Genomic DNA, 17104 nt, shown 5'->3' on the forward strand with positions numbered 1-17104 from the left:
CAGGTGCAGTCCAGAGAGCTCAGAGCTTATTGATCCTTGTTTCTGACAGCAAGTCCCTGGATGTCAGCCTGATCTGGCCCTCCTGGTCTGATTTCTCTTACACATCTCTTGTGGTTAGCTAGGCATTTAAGTAAGTAGGAAAGATATTTTGCCTTCATGAAACAACCACCTATTTATCTTGAATTGCTGCCGTTAGTCAGCTTCTTGCTGAACAACTTAGAGCTCAAAGGCGGAGGTGAATCTTCACCGTTATTAATAACAGAATGAACCTGCTCTTAAAAATATCCTCTGAAAGTGCACATGTTAGGCAAAACATCACCTGTGTACGAGCTGCATTGAACTGCATTCAACCTGAGCCAAGCTTCACTGTGAGGTCTTGTTCTCAAAGCCAAAGGGAACTGCAAAACATGAACATATGGATCCATTTGCTTAGCTATGTCCTGTCAAATAAGATCAGTCTTTTCACCCTGCAATTAACACTCTTCCCATCATCGTGCCTCCGTGAGCTAGCTTTGTCAGGAAGGCAGAATGGAGCCCAACAGAGGATGCTCTAGGCATTCTTGACAAATTAAAACTTAACAAATTAGGACATCCAGGTGGTATCCTCTGGATAATTCTTAAAGAGTTTCAAAAGGGATCATGGGGAAATCCGGGAAATTACACATCAGTTCATGTTTGTTCGAAGTCAATTGGTGGAAAGGTTGCAATGTATGCTGCTCCCATTTCTTTCAACATAGACTCTAATTCAGGCATCCCCAAACTTCGGCCCTCCAGATGTTTTGGACTACAATTCCCATCTTCCCCGACCACTGGTCCTGTTAGCTAGGGATCATGGGAGTTGTAGGCCAAAACATCTGGAGGGCCGCAGTTTGGGGATGCCTGCTCTAATTGTATATTGGCCCGGATAAGGGCACACTTGGCTTCCCCCATCCATTCTATATTTGGGAATGATTCCTGAATCAGATTGTGTCCTAACATCAATTTCCAATTAATGTACAGTCCTCTGTCTGGATTCCACTCTGCCTTTTCTGCCAAGATGGCAGAGAAAGACATTAATTTCAGAGTCAAAATTACTGCTTTATGCTATACAACTCCTACAGCCAAGTAAAACATAACAGACCCACCGATGATGCCAGCTAGAGCAAGCATGTATCATTAAAATCATTTTGCTCTTTTTTGTTTTCTTGACTGCAACAATTCTCTCTGTGTTAATAAACTTAACAGAAGGTCCGATCGGAGTGTCTGCTAACTCATCTACTCTCTTCCCACGTTAATACCGTTGTCCCTTTGGTCAAGTTTCCATGCTCTTGCTTTTGCTCTTTTGAGGGCCTGGGGGGGGTAGAGACTGGAAGGTGGCAGAGTTTCATTTGATATCCTAGTTAAACTTTTCCTCGGCGCAGAAAGCCCCTGTTGCTCTTTCAGCCCATTAGGTGGTGGCAGCTATTGATTTTTCAATATTTTATGGTGAATTTAGCCTCAGTGGTAAAATTGCAGCAACTAGAGCCCTATGCAGCTGTTTAAATGGTGTGTGTGGCAATACCATGAGAGGAAATGTGTTTCCCAGTGCCCCCATTGCCTCTGTTGTGAGCTGAGGCTCAATGCCTAAAGCGGAATTCTTTGTATGTTCAGCTGAATGTGCTGAGAATTCTTCCCACAGCTGGGAACCCTGCACAATCCTGGAGGGGATTCCCAATTGCATCCAGACCCTCATGTGAAGAAGCCCCCTTCAAACCTTCCCACTCAACATGGGGAGGTTGGCATGTAGCTGGCAGGGAAGGGGGCGATGGAGCAGGGCAGGCACCTGTAATCTCTCTGACACATTCCTTGAACTCCTGAATAGGCCTTAGCCATCTGCGACGAACCCCCTCGCCAACGTTACCAATAGATTATGAGACGAAAGCAATCCCCACTCAATTCCTTACGCCTTAAAATAAACCCCTCAATTCTGGGCTTCTCAGTAAAGAGAGTTTAATTCCAGCTTTCGTGGCCTGATCTCACAAACACTCAGGGCTATTTGAATGAACAACCTCTTACAGAACAGGGACTCCCTCAACTCAGATCCCCACTGTATCAGTCTGCCATATAACCCTGGCAAACTTGTGCCACTCTAGGTTTTCACCATACAGTACTGCCCTTCCTGTGTGACTCTAGGACACAAACTATCCCCTTTTCCTTAGGTAAATTTTGCCCTTTGCTGAGTCTCCACCTCTGTGAGTCTTAATACTGTACACTGCTGGAATAACCAAGACGATACTCTTTGGCACAAAAGGAAGATGAATTTTATTTTCTTGAGAACATAGGTTTTTCTTTCCTTAACGATGCATACGTTTACAAGCTTAGTTACAGTTATACATTAACTCTGTCAGACTTTAACTTCAAGTTATCCTAAGCCTAACCTAAACCACCACTATCCTGGCCCCACACCCTTCTTCTTCCCTCTTCATCCCCACACTCCCTCTCTCCCTCTTCCAACTGCCGAAACCCTCCTTTTTAAACCGGGCCTCCTAAAGATGCGCTGTCAGTTAAGCTGGAGGTGGATTAACTCTTTCTAATCCAGGGTGTAATAAATCTTCCATCCTGGGGCTAATCCATTACACCATCCATCTAATCTGGGTTACCAAGTCATTGTTCCGAAGTCAGTGCCAGTTTATTGAAAGTGATAGAGACTCTCTAAAGGACAGCATGGACATCATAGGGAGAGAGTACTCTTTAACTTCAATAGGGGAGGGAACTGCTGTTCTTCAAGGAACTCTCCAATGTAGTGCTGTGAGGAAGCCGTGAAGACGACCAGAAGGTACCCGGAACTCTCTTTTTTCTACAAATACAGGCAGACCAAAGGAGGAAGTGCTTTTCAGATGTGTGGTCTGCTCTTCGTTTTTGACTAGAAACCATAGTCATTCCCACACTCCTGATGGTGAAACTGGTACTGTAGTGCAGCAGGGTTTCTGAACTAGAACTGGGCTTGTAAAAAGCAAATTGTGCTCTTGGGGCAATTGCTCACTTTAATCTTCTGACGGGGTTTATCGCTGCAGCCAATGACACTTAACTTTGCTTTATAAATCCCTCACTGCTATAGACTTGCAAATGGTTTTAACTGGTTGTTTTTACTGATATTTTTACCTGCCTTGTTTTTATGTTTTTTTAGTGTGTATTTGATTGCCTTTTATTGTATGCTGCTTTTATTTTTTAACATTGCTACCAGCTATCATAAGTACCATTATGGTGCAAAGACAGGATACAAATTCAACAAACCAATAAATTAATCTTCCCGTGGTGGGAACCGATAACAGTATCTTTATCCCATGAATCCATCTAGGCCCAAATTAAAGTGCACACTGTAGACTTTGAAAAAAGGAAATGTCATGTGCAGATGAGACAAGTGTATTTTTTGGAAACACATTTACCTAACAGGTATACTATTTAGAAAGGTGGGGTTGATGGTAGCTCTCTGTCAAGCGTCCATTTCATTGGAAAGCATCATGAGTGAAGAGACTGTTTATTTATTTATTTTTAATGCAATTTCCAAAGAAACATTTGTTATACTTGCAACCTGTCCTTATAGACGCCTCCTGGTCAACCTCCTTCCCACCACCATTGAAGAACCCAACCAAGTCTGGTGCGCAGCCTGGGAGTCATTCTGGACTCACAGCTGTCCATGGAGGCACAGGTCAATTCTGTTTCCAGGGCAGCTGTCTACCAGCTCCATCTGGTATGCAGGCTGAGACCCTACCTGCCTGCAGACTGTCTCGCCAGAGTGGTGCATGCTCTGGTTATCTCCCGCTTGGACTACTGCAATGCGCTCTACATGGGGCTACCTTTGAAGGTGACCTGGAAACTACAACTAATCCAGAATGCGGCAGCTAGACTGGTGACTGGGAGCAGCCACCGAGACCACATAACACCGGTCTTGAAAGATCTACATTGGCTCCCAGTACGTTTCCGAGCACAGTTCAAAGTGTTGGTGCTGACCTTTAAAGCCCTAAATGGCCTCGGTCCAGTATACCTGAAGGAGCATCTCCACCTCCATCGTTCTGCCCGGACACTGAGGTCCAGTACCGAGGGCCTTCTGACGGTCCCCTCATTGTGAGAAGCCAAGTTGCAGGGAACCAGGCAGAGGGCCTTCTCAGTGGTGGCCCCTGTCCTGTGGAACGCCCTCCCCTCAGATGTCAAAGAGAAAAACAGCTACCAGATTTTTAGAAGACATCTGAAGGCAGCCCTGTTTAGGGAGGCTTTTAATGTTTAATTGTTTTATTTCATTTTTCTGTTGTAAGCCGCCCAGAGTGGCTGGGGAAACCCAGCCAGATGGGCGGGGTATAAATAATAAATTATTATTATTATTCTAAGTCTATGCCTGCTTTGCATCAGCAGCGCTGTGGGACATTGGCCTGAGCTTTTGTGGGCTGATGCTTAATGTGGGCTTCCTTGTCTTTGTGAACTGGTCATCCTTTCATAGTGTCAGGTTTACTGGAGCTTATTTCAGTGGTTACCAGATTTTTTTTCCCCAATGAATCAGGGGACACTTTTCAAATGCAATGGATTTTGTATGGGGACCGATTTGTAAAACCGGGGACTGTCCCTGGGAAACGAGGACATCTGGTAACCTCAGTCCCAGAGCTGCACAAGCGAAGAGAGAAAGACCGTATGCTCATTTGGGTCATTGGGGGTTGTTTTCCGTGCTGCTGCTGCTTGTTTCCGTGCTGGAGTGTCAGTTTTGCAGATGTGATGGAGAAGAAGACAGAGTGTTGTGTGGGCTCCACAGAGCTTCCTCCTTGCAAGGATTGTGGTTGCCAAGGGAGCCTGGAGTATTACCAGGGGGACCTACATTATGCTCCTTCTCCCTCTCCTGTCTTCCTTTCCACCCACCCTTCCACACCTTCAGAAGATTCTGAGACTCTGCAGCATGGCTGCAGCAAAACACATTTCCTTTGAATAATGCATCCACGCCCCCACCCCATCAGCCTCTGTGTGTGTGTGTGTGTGTGTGTGTGTGTGTGTGTGTGTGTGTGTGTGTGTGAGAGAGAGAGAGAGAGAGAGAGAGAGAGAGAGAGAGAGAGAGAGAGAGAGAATCCTTTGCCTGCTGAAAGTCAGTGTGCAGTGAATGTGTGGAATTATAAGCATGTATTGAAGAGAGAGGCTTGGTTTGGACAGCAGGAAGGCAGCAGCCCTGCCCTCTGAATTATGCACAAGGTCTTGCTTTATCGTTCATGCTCTTCCGAATCCCCTGGACCGCAAGCCAAGGTTTTCCGCTTTCAAGCGTGGCTTTCAAAACCCTCCTCCTCTTGCCTGCCTTTGCCAAGCTGGCCTGTTTGGCGCTGCTTCAGCCCTCCTCCCACCTGTGCAACCCACATCATTTAAAGTTGTCTCCTTGGAAAGCTGTGGTCAGCAAAGGTTGCTGGGAGGGAAGGGATGAGTTAGGAAAACATCCTCCCAGCAAATGAGTAAAATAACCAGAAGTTAAAAGTGGAGGCATTGTCTCCTATTTCATACTCCTCATGTGTTCCACCTTCATTTGCGAACTTAAGTCTGCAGGAAGCTGAGACAATGAAAGCAGGTGGGGGAGTCAGGCAGCAAAGACCCCCGCCAATACTGTCACGGTCCGGCGGGTGGTTGAAGCCCTGGCTGAAGACGTCAGGACCAGAGGCAAGATGGTGGTGTAGAAGCAGGAACAGGTGCAGGGCTGAGGCAAGATGGTGGTGTAGAAGCAGGAACAGGTGCAGGGCTGAGGGTCCAGCAGCAGGCAGTCACGGGGTCAAGGAGCAAGGCAGAGGCGAAGGTCTGGGAGTCAAGGAGCAAGGCGTCAGCAAGGCAAAGGTCCAAGGGTCGAGGAGCAAGGCGTCGGCAAGGCGAGGTCCAAGGAGCAAGAGGCCAGATGCAACCAGGCAGGGATAGCATTGCTGTGGCAAAGAGCTGAAGGGAAATGCTGAGCTTTTATCCCTCCCAGCTCCTGCCACCAGGTGCAGTGAGGTATCAAGTGGCCTCACCTGAGTGGCCACTCCTTGCTTCTCCAGCACAAGCTGAGGCCTCACCTGAGTGGCCACTCCTTGCTTCTCCAGCACAAGCTGAGGCCTCACCTGAGTGGCCACTCCTTGCTTCTCCAGCACAAGCTGAGGCAGGCCCCAGTCCTGCAAAGCACTACAGGCCCCAGAGCCTGACTCCTGCCCATACTCCTGACAAATACCCCTTCCCCACACCCAGAGGACTTGCATTTAGTGGTACTTGCTCTCGCTTGCGGTGGGTTTAGAGTGGGGAGGAGCTTTGAGCGAGTGATTCCTTGGCTTGATTTGTTAACACTGAGGCATGGTAGGGGATCGGTTGGCTTTCAGGCGGTGTCAACAGCCTGCTAAAGGCTTCCTCTGAGCCCAATTTGCACAAACACACACACGCACAAGTTTGGAGAGCGGGGCAAAGGTCCTTCTTTCACCTGAGCTCAATCCGCTGTGGTACAGAGGTTAGATGAGATTAGATTATGACCAGGGAGACCTGGCAAAAAACTGGAAAACAGACAAAATACCAGAATTACTAGAATGGAGAGCCTAAATTTGCGAATTTGCGGGAATGGCAAAGTTAACAGCATCAATTAGAGGTTGTCCTAATCTAAAAAAATTATAGAGTGGGAATGTGTAAAGGTCTACATGAAAAGAGTTGGTTTTGGAGCTTAAAAATGAATATGCAATAGCTTAAAGGGCACAAGGAGATAGGATAATATCATAACAAAGATGGAACAACAAATATAAACAGCGGGTAACGCAACAACAACAAAATAACAGTATGTAAAAAAGATCACACATGGGTGGAGGGAAGCAATGGGTCTTGGGGGAGGGAGATGAGGGCACTAATTGAAAAATGGTTAAAGATATATATAGGATTTAAGAGATTGAGGATGAGGATTAAAACAAGGAAACAGACATTAAGGAGTATTAAAATAATGGAATCTGAGAAGAGATTAGTATAAATGAAAACATGAGACTCGAGGTTTTGCCATATATGATTTTATTTTGGATGTGAAGTCTTTTGTTGTAAAGATTGTACACTGAATGAATAAAACAGTAAAAAGAACAAGAACAAGAAAAAAAGATTAGGAGCAGGGAGACCCCGGTTCAAATAACCTGGCTATGAAACTCAGTGGGTAACCTTGAACCAGTCTGCCAAACCTGCTCTGTTGTGAAAATAAGGAGGAGGAGGAATCACGTACCCCACCTTTTGCCCCTTGGAGGAAAAGGTGGGGTGGGAATCTAGTAATGAATAAATAAATACAAACCCCTGGCAATCACTTTCAGCTGACCTCCTCTGAGCTCATTACTTCTCTCTCTCCAGATTCACCTGTATGGGTTTTCTCCCCGCTTCCCCTGTCATGAACTAAGACAGCCTGCCCACCCCTCTGCGCCATGCCTGTGTCCTGCTGTATACAACCCAGTGCTGTAGTGCTGCAGAAAGTCCTTTTCTAACAGGATCTTGGCCCCCTTCCTGCCTCTACAGGGAATTTGCCAAAGAGAGAGAGCGAGTGGAAAATCGCCGGGCCTTCATGAAACTGAGGAGGCAGCAGCAGATTGAACGGGAGCTGAACGGCTACCGGGCTTGGATAGATAAAGCAGGTAAAGTCGGTCTGGGCTGAAGTATCTCCCAGGTCAGGGCAGGATGTGGAGCCAATCCAGCTGCCAGCTTGGAACAACAGCAATCTGTCAGGAGAGAGCCAGAGCTGCCTACAACTGAAAACCCCTCACCCTTCTGTGCCCTGAAACTGCCTTCTTTTAGTGCACAGTTTGTATGTGCTAGGACTTGTAGTGCAAAACCATTTGGGGGGGGGATTAAGTCCTCTTAGCAATACAGTGGTACCTCTACTTACGAATGTTTTTACTTACGAATGGAGCTCCGTCCGCCATCTTGGATGCAGTTTAGATAGGATTTTTTCTACTTACGAATTTTTAGATAGGGTTGCTTCTACTTACGAATTTTTTCTCCCAATGCATTCCTATGGGATTCGACTTACAATTTTTTTCAACTTACAAATGTGCGTTCGGAACGCATTAAATCCGTAAGTAGAGGTACCACTGTATTACAGTATTGCATTCTCATTATAAGTCTGGAATCATTAGCTTAGTAGTTCAAATGAAAACGTGAAGTTAATTCAGAGCGCCATCCTATCACTGTTCCTCCGCCCCACTGCCCCTTAGGATTTCTAGATCACAATGCTGCTGAAATCATAGCTGGCAGAATTGCCCCTTGTTTGCAACTCTCAGTGGCACAAGGGTTTTTCCAGGGTCTAGGTTTGGTAACCCCTATTGACTGCTCCCTAGTCCTAAGACTTGATTTTCCCTTGGGTTCCTGCAGTTCCTCTCCTTCCTTGTCTCTTCCCTTCAGCTAACCTGCCTCCAGGTTACCTGTCCCTTAGGTTTCCCATCTTCTCCGGTGCCTCCTTCAGTTAGTTTCCTTGGCCTGCTCTGCACAGCAGCTCCTAGTGCCTGTTGTGTCAGTGATCCTTTCCCACCTAAACCTATGGTGAATGCTTTGTTGCTGAGCAGTTGGGATGTTTGTGGGCATTCCATAAATTCGTGCTAGCTCATTCGACAAATGCCAGAGGCTTCGCTGCCAGAAATGCAATACCATGTTGGTTGCCATTGAAGTTTTGTTGTGTATGGAATGCAGTTATATTGCAAGCCATAGACATATACTGGGTACAGTTTGGAACATAGGGATAAAACTCTTTCATTTTCAGTCGCATTCCGTGAGTTTCTTGAAGTTTTGTTGTTTGAGGGTGGCTTTTTTCTATTTGTTGGCTGAGTGTTCCCTAACTGTACGCCTCTTGCGTAGGAGTGCACACCTGGCATTTTTTTCTATGTTGCTCAAATATGCTTTGCCATTTTTAAAACTATTATCTTCAGCTTAAAGGACATTTGGAATTCACATAAAACCTACATAACATGCTCTTTTTTAAAAAGAAAAAAGAAAAAAAGAAAAATGCAGGAGAACAAGATTCTTTTTCTCCCCACAAGGTAGAATAGATGTGGACAAATGGCCCTACCCTTGCTATGATGTGATTTGTCTCATATCACCAAATAATATTGTCCCTTTTGTTTTGCTGATTAGATAGTTGACAAATATATTCCTAAACTTTTTTTTAATTATCTTTTTGCATCTTTACATAGAGGAAGTCATGCTGGCTGAAGAGAACAAAAATTCTGGCACATCGGCATTAGAAGGTAATTCCACACCCTGAAATTTGATATCTATGGGGAGATGCAGAATGCTTCTTCCAACTGCTGCTTTTTCCACTAGGCTACTTCCCTCGCATGTACAGCTGTGTTGCCTTGGCAAGTTGGGAAAAATGGGTGGGAATGGGTTGCAAAGAGAAAAAAAAAACAATGGGTGGGGAAAGGGTTAAGCCAAAACATGTTGGGTGTATTGCAAAAATCGGGAACCCGTCCTTTTCCCATGCCATCTGTGAGATGTTTCTCTTTTTTGCCCTTCGTTCTTGGATGTGTCTTGTTTATGGTGTGTCTTTCTTATAGTAGCCCATTAACATGGTGATTGTTATTTTTTGCCTTTCCTAGTTCTCAGGAGGGCGACCATTAAAAGGAATCGGACAGAAGTAATGAATCGTGACTCCAGCGATGAGCGTGTCGATATCTCCTCTGTCGGTAAGATGCAGACAGTCAACGCCTGTCCTTGGGGGCTCTTGCTCCAAACCCAGGTCTTCATTCATCCAAAGATGCCGCTTCCGTGCCTCTGACCAGTGGTGAACGATAATACTTTGCCAAAAAGCAACACCGAAATGAAATCAGAAGGAGCAGGGGCGGAGGTTTAGGGTCCAAGGTTGCTGAAGCTGTCATGCAGTCAAGATGGGCACAGTGCCAGTGGCATGTTCCTCCAACTTCTGCTCCCCTGCAGGGAACTGGGGGAGACAGTGCCGGATTACCAAGTAGGCTGCATGCATAGGCACCAGCCAATGGGTCTCACGCCTTTTAGGTGCCCCGAAACAACGAATCAAAGTAATATTGATTTGATCGTGAAAGAAAATTACAATCAAGCTTTCTTAGTTCAGTATTATCCCACTAGAGCAGGGGTTCCCAACAAAATTTTCTCGAGGACCCCTCATTGAGCCGCTATTGTGACAAGGACCCCCAAGTAATCAGAGTTATGTTTTCTAATTTTTCCAGTAAGCTTAACACTGATCTTGGAAGGGTTAGGTTCAAGGGACGCCGACGATTTAGGTTCAATGGACACTGACAAGATCGGTTCGAGAGTCACTGACTTACTTGCTTGAACATCAAATGCATTATCTTCCTCTTCATCTGTAGGCCTTTGTCGTTTTAGTAGAATGCGCGCGCTGCCTCTTTGCAAAACAGTAGTGTTTGTAAAGCGCCACCTAACGGCATACAGCAGAACTACTGCCTCTATCTAATTCTAGTTTTGCGCTAGACTCTGCTCATGCAGGAAGCGGCCAAAACAAAAAATCTGTTATCATACGAAATATATTTAATATATTTTTTATTCTAATAGCATCTTGCGGACCCCTCTGGCATAGCTCGCGGACCCCTGGGGGTCCGCGGACCACCTGTTGGGAACCACTGCACTAGAGGGTGCACACGGGGTGGAGGGTGGGGTGGGGTAGGGTAAGAGATTCCGGCTGCATAGAGGCCTCCACAGGGTTTAATCCAGCACTGGGGGGAGAAAGTGCATTACCCAGCAGCAGCAGGAACTGTTGTTGTTGTTATATTTATTTATACCCCGCCCATCTGTGTGGGTTTCCCCAGCCACTCTGGGCGGCTTCCAACAAAAGATTAAAAATTCACTAAAACATCAGTCATTAAAAGCTTCCCTAAACAGGGCTGCCTTCAGATGTCTTCTAAAAGTCAGATAGTTGTTTGTTTATTTGACATCTGATGGGAGGGCGTTCCAGAGGGAACAAAACCCTTAACATTTGCAGGCAGGGCAAAGGGAGAGAAGTGCAACAGCATTTGTGCGATGGCCCCCAAAGGTAAGGGGCTTAGATGAGGACATACAAGTGAAACTCAGAAAATTAGAATATCATCAAAAAGTGCATTTATTTCAGTAATGCAACTTATTATTTTTTTCTTTTTCTTTTAATTTTTACAAATGCTTTCTTTTGGAAATTCCACAGTAATGAAACAAATAGTTACAATAATACAAAAATAAACATTGCTGCTACATTTCATTAATTACATTCCATTTATAATTGACCCGCCTAGTGACAAATAATTACAATTACAACAAATAAAGGCTTGACATATCTTGCTTTGCATGCCATGCATCTATCACATATATTGGTTTCACCTTTTAAGTTGCATTACTGAAATAAATGCACTTTTCGATGCTATTCTAATTTTCCAAGTTTCACCTGTAGTTGTAGCCTGGCGGAAGGAGAGGCACAGAAATGGAGTCAAGGGGGAGATCCGGAGCAGGATTTCAAAAGGAAGCTCCAGCGTCAGATATAGGCAATTGCTGTTTTACGTGTGGGTTACACAACTGACCCCACACATTTCAGCAGAGCTCACATAAGCCTGCCCACCACCAGCAGCCCTGTTCTGACCCCTTTTCCGGCCACTTCTGGTGTCTGTATGATGCATACATGCGCAACTGCACATCAGTTGGACGCGTGCATCTAAAACAGTTGTTGCCTGTAGTTGAATTGGAACTAATTACCAAGTAAGAATACATTGGTTTGTGCTTGTAGGAAGACTGTGGTTCGTTGCCTTGCTACAGGTATTATTTTATGCAGCCATGCTCAGTTCATTCTGTTACCACCCATTGCTGTTGCGCATGGTCACTGCTTATTTTACTTACAACCAAACTCCAATGGAATTGTCACGGGCAGTACTTTTTGCACGCCGTGTTGCATTCTGCCGTGTTGTCATCGACACTCTTTCATATACATGCCCTGCCAACTGAGTGTAACGCTTTATGCACCTGGTCCATAAAACAGGTGTAGAATCTTATTCAGCCCAAGGGCTGCATTCCTTTGTGGGCAGCCTTCCAGAGACTGTTTGCCAGTTGTTGGCTCTGCCAGAGATAAAAGTGAGTGGAGCAATGTGTGTGACATTTACCTTTTTCCAGTAGGCTACGTTCCAGCTATTCATGCACATCTCTGTCAATCTAGACAAGTGCAAGGCACAGTTTAGGGACATGATCCAGCCAGGCAAAAGCACTTGAGGGTGTGGGCAAGTTAGAGGCGTGGCCTGCAGAGGGGGCGTGGCCTGGACGGCATTCCAAGGGGGATATTCCTACGCAACTCTTAGAGCAGGCATGCCCAAACTTCGGCCCTCCAGATGTTTTGGACTACAATCCCCATCATCCCTGACCACTAGTCCTGTTAGCTAGGGATCATGGGAGTTGTAGGCCAAAACATCTGGAGGGCCGCAGTTTGGGCATGCCTGTCTTAGAGGTTCAAAAGCTCTGTTCTCTTTTGATGTGGACTCACCCTAGAAAGAAGCATTGGCACAGAATCATCCAGGATTTTGTGACTCCTTCAAGTAAGAAGCAGAACATCTCATTTTCATTCTGTTATCTTGGGGCTGGCAGGAGGACATGCCTTCGTTCTGGAAGAGAGGCACAGAATGAGGGAATAATTGCAAACTCTTGATTGAAATAAGTTAACCGCGCCATGCTTTCCAGTAGCTGCGCCTGACTTGATGAACACAGACAACAAACAATTTCTCTTGCAGTTTTGGGAACGGTGTGTTACGGGCCTGATGCTGTAGATTTGCAACCTTGGATTTTTATTTTCTTAAAACTATTTTTTGTTAGGCAGCTCTCAGCATGGGTATTGCTGCAGAATATAATAAGGTAGGTGTTTTTGTCCCAATATCTGGCGTCCCAGAAAAAGGACTCAAATTCTGCATTGACTTGATAATTGGCACTAATATTCCTTTGGGTTCTTTAGCTTGAAAGTTTGCAGTGTGATTTATTCTTCACTCTTTGGACTACTGTGTGTGTAAACATATGAAAGAGATTCTATCTCTGTTTTGTAATAAATACACGGTTTTGGTGATTAGCTGCATCCTTCTGGGAATGGGAGCAATGTTGTCTGAAGTGCTGTTTAATGCTTTAAAAACTACCAGCTTATTCACACACACACACACTTGAGCTTTCCGGATGAGTTTCAGACTAGTAATTACTCTTTAAAAAAAAAAAAAACAGGAAATGATTGTATGCCTACAAGGAAAGGTCTCACAAAGCTCAAGTTGGCCAGGCTCTGCTGGAGATGGTATTTAGGGGTCAATGTGAGCTCAGGTAAGGACCCAGGTGGCGCTGTGGGTTAAACCACAGAGCCTAGGGCTTGCTGATCAGAAGGTCGGCGGTTCAAATCCCTGCAACGGGGTGAGCTCCCGTTGCTCAGTCCCAGCTCCTGCCCACCTAGCAGTTCGAAAGCACGTCAAAGTGCAAGTAGATAAATAGGGACCGCTCCGGTGGGAAGGTAAACGGCATTTCCGTGCGCTGCTCTGGTTCGTGAGAAGCAGCTTTGTCATGCTGGCCACATGACCCGGAAGCTGTCTGTGGACAAACGCCGGCTCCCTCAGCCTATAGAGCGATATGAGCGCCGCAACCCCAGAGTCGGACACGACTGGACCTGATGGTCAGGGGCCCTTTACCTTATGAGCTCAGGTAGCTTCCTGAAATTCATGGCTCCTGTGAGCTCAAACAAATGTTAAGCCGTAAAGCACTGAATGAGGAGAAGCTGGATTCTAAAAAAAATCATAATTTTGTCCTTATTCATTGATATATACACACACCAAAAGGAGGAAGCATCCTGTTCCCTTTGTCCAAAAGGGACAGAACTAAATTTTGCCCAAGCAGGGAGGGAACCTTATTCATTCAACTGCGGCTTGAAGCTTCCTGTGCCTGACATCATATAAATCAGAAAGAGATCAGAAGAATCTTTATTTGCATCAGCCACTAGCCATAACAATAAAATAAAATAAAATGTACCGCAGATAGAGTTAAAAACTTAAATATAAAATGTACATTTTGGAGGGTTACATCCAACAATAGATCTTATTCTAATTGCCCCTGCTAAAAACCTTGCAGTTTTTCCTGTCATCTGATCATCTTGATCTGCTAAAAGAAAAGATACAGTAGCAATGGTTGAGTCAACCAGCATGGACAATAGTAATACCCTCACTCCTCAAATCTTTATAAAAAGTGCAAGCACATGAGCCACTGACTCAGTACTGCCATCTCCACAGGGACATAACCATTTTTTCTGGTGGAAGCTTTTGAAGTTGACCCTCAAGTACAGCCGAAGGCAGTATATTCAATCTTGCAAAAGTGAAAATGTGTCTGTATTTTCAAATTGTTAAATTTTGCAAATAGGGTGCCAAAGTGTCAAAATGCCTAGGTGGAAAATAGTCATACCGTGGACAAAATTTCCTTAGTGTCGCCAAATTATTCTGTCACTCGATATTGTATGGGCACTGTCTAATTAAATTATTTGCTTTACTGAAGCCCCGTGTTAATAACTGTTGTGGTGATAAACTGGAAAAGTAAAGCTTTTGGTTGACAATTTTAGTCAAATTTTAGACATCATGTATGACATCAGGTGCAGGAACAGTGGGCATGGTTCCCCCAAAAAGTCCCGGAGAGCCAGCCGCCAATGACTGGCAGGCCTGAATAGGCCCAACCCTGGCCTATAGCTTCATAGTATTTCCTTGCATGCATAAAGCACTGAGACAACAAGGAGTTTGTCTTTACTTTTGTGAAATGTCTGTGCACCATTTTTCTCTATTGGCATCTCCCGTCTTTCTTTTCCATCCCATTGCAGGCACCCCCCTCGCTCGGGCCAGCATCAAGAGCGCCAAACTGGACGGCGCCTCGTACTTCCGACACAAGGAGCGGCTCCTGCGCATATCTGTCCGCCACATGGTGAAATCCCAGGTGTTCTATTGGCTCGTCTTGAGCATCGTGGCCCTCAACACGGCCTGCGTGGCCATCGTCCATCACAGCCAACCTCCTTGGCTCACACACCTCCTCTGTAAGTGATGGGGTTCTGTGTCATTGATGTGCAACTAATGCAGCAGCAGCAGAAAGTGGAAGAACAAGCCCTTCCCCAGAGCCAAATGCAGGTGTAAGCAAAGGCATGTTTCTTCCAGGAAAATTCAGGCACAGAGCCAGTGTGGTGTAGTGCAGTGTTTCTCAACCAGTGTGCCTCCAGATGTTTTGGGACTACAACTCCCATCATCCCTAGCTAGCAAGACCAGTGGTCAGGAATGATGGGAGTTGTAGTCCCAAAACATCTGGAGGCACACTGGTTGAGAAAACACTGGTGTAGTGGTTAAGAGTGGTGGGCATAGCTGCCAAGTCTCCTGTTTTCCCTGGGAAATCCCCATTTTTCCAGCTGTTCCTAGCTGAAAAAAATGGTTTTTTGTTTTCCCCCGGTTTATTCTGGCGCGGCAGCCATTTTGGAACTGGGCAGAGCATGCTCAGAAGTGACTTTTATGCTGCTCTGCCCAGTTCCAAAATGGCTGCAATGCGACTTCTGGCGCAGCGGCCATTTTGGAACTGGGCAAAGCAGCATCAAAAGTCACTTCTGAGCATGCTCCACCCAGTTCCAAAATGGTGGCAGCGCTACTTCCGGCCTGCTATTTCTGGCCCGGTCCCTTATTTCTCTGACAGCAACTTGGCAGGTATGGCGGTGGGCTCGTAGTCTGGTGAACTGGGTTCGCTTCCCCCTTCCTCCACATGCAGCTGCTGGGTGACCTTGGGCTAGTCACACTTCTCTGAAGTCTCTCAGCCTCACTCACCTCACAGAGTGTTTGTTGTGGGGGAGGAAGGGAAAGGAGAATGTTAGTGCTTTGAGACTCCTCAAGGGAAGTGAAAAAGTGGGATATCAAATCCAAACTCTTCCTCTTCTTCTTCTTCTTCTCTTCTGGGTTCCATGTCTTCAAGGAACTAGCGGCTCCTAACCAGTCCTTGCTGCTTGTGGTGCCTGATTCTGTTCTGACACAGGTTTCAATCAGAAATATACCCCAGTTGTTTTGTTTTTTTAAAAAATGACACAAGGCAGGATAAAAGTCTCCTTTCTATTTTTTTTAAATAGGTTTTTATTTATTTTCTTGTTAAAAACATTAACAAACAACATAATTGCAAACACAAACACAAAACTAGTTACAGGTAGGTAGCCGTGTTGGTCTGAGTCGAAGCAAAATAAAAAAATTCCTTCAGTAGCACCTAAAAGACTACTTTTTTTTCGTGTGCACACGAAAGCTCATACCAAAATATAAACTTAGTTGGTCTTTAAGGTGCTACTGAAGGAATTTTTTTATTTTACAAACACAAAACGTTCTTCATCCACATATTTATTTTGCAAAAAAAAAAGAATACAGGAAGAAGAAAAAAAACAAAAACACACAAAAAACAAACAAAAAAACAACAACACATGAAATATTGAACAAAAACAAAAAATCTTTAAATGCGCATCAATTACACCTCTTTTATTTTGACTTCCAGTTTACCTCCCTGTAGTTTGTAAGCTTTAACCTTATTATATCGCACAATTCTTAACCTATTAAATCATCATCTATTCTTTAATTTGTATTGGGTTCAGTTGTATTCTGCCGATTAGATTTTGGATATCTAATTATTCACTAAAGAATTGTCAAAAATCCTCCAAAAAGTCTCCTTTCTAGCTGCACATTTAATAGTTAGCATGCACCGCAGCAGTGAGTGTCAAAGAGCGCTGGTTGCTTTCAGAGATTTTTTTGACACGTTGCAAATGTATTCACATTGTTGTCTGGCACGTTCGTTCCCTTAGCTGCTCTTTCTGTGCACCATTTTCCTTCTTCTTTCCCCGCACTGCCCTCAACCGCATTTACTGTCACTGCTATTAATCTGAGTGGTTTTGTGGATGATGCCATCATGCTTCTTCTGGCTTGGTGGACGCTTCATGGATGCCTGAAAACCAAAACATGTGGGTCAGCATGGTGCCCAAAGGAAGCAGCAACCAGCAGAATGGAGGGCTGCTGAAAAGCACTGTGAATGCTTGGCAAGGTTAAGTTGTTTTCTTCTTTTGGTTAGTTTGACAGCACGGAATGCGATCATTTAGTGTTTGAAATTGGTGAATATTCAGCACAAATCTGCTCACTATTGAAAG

General features: G+C 45.0%; 1 protein-coding gene across 1 annotated transcript in view; it reads left to right on the top strand.

Moving 5' to 3' along the window:
* Window positions 1–17104, top strand: part of CACNA1E (calcium voltage-gated channel subunit alpha1 E) — a 281416-nt gene that overhangs the window by 127195 nt on the left and 137117 nt on the right. The window contains exons 7-10 of the mRNA XM_060277446.1: window positions 7477–7592; window positions 9144–9197; window positions 9549–9635; window positions 14777–14986. Coding sequence (XP_060133429.1) covers window positions 7477–7592; window positions 9144–9197; window positions 9549–9635; window positions 14777–14986 — 467 coding nt within the window. The remainder of the gene's footprint in view (window positions 1–7476; window positions 7593–9143; window positions 9198–9548; window positions 9636–14776; window positions 14987–17104) is intronic.

The sequence above is a fragment of the Zootoca vivipara genome, chromosome 7 (genome assembly GCF_963506605.1).
Source record: "Zootoca vivipara chromosome 7, rZooViv1.1, whole genome shotgun sequence".
NCBI classification, from domain to species: Eukaryota; Metazoa; Chordata; class Lepidosauria; order Squamata; family Lacertidae; genus Zootoca; species Zootoca vivipara.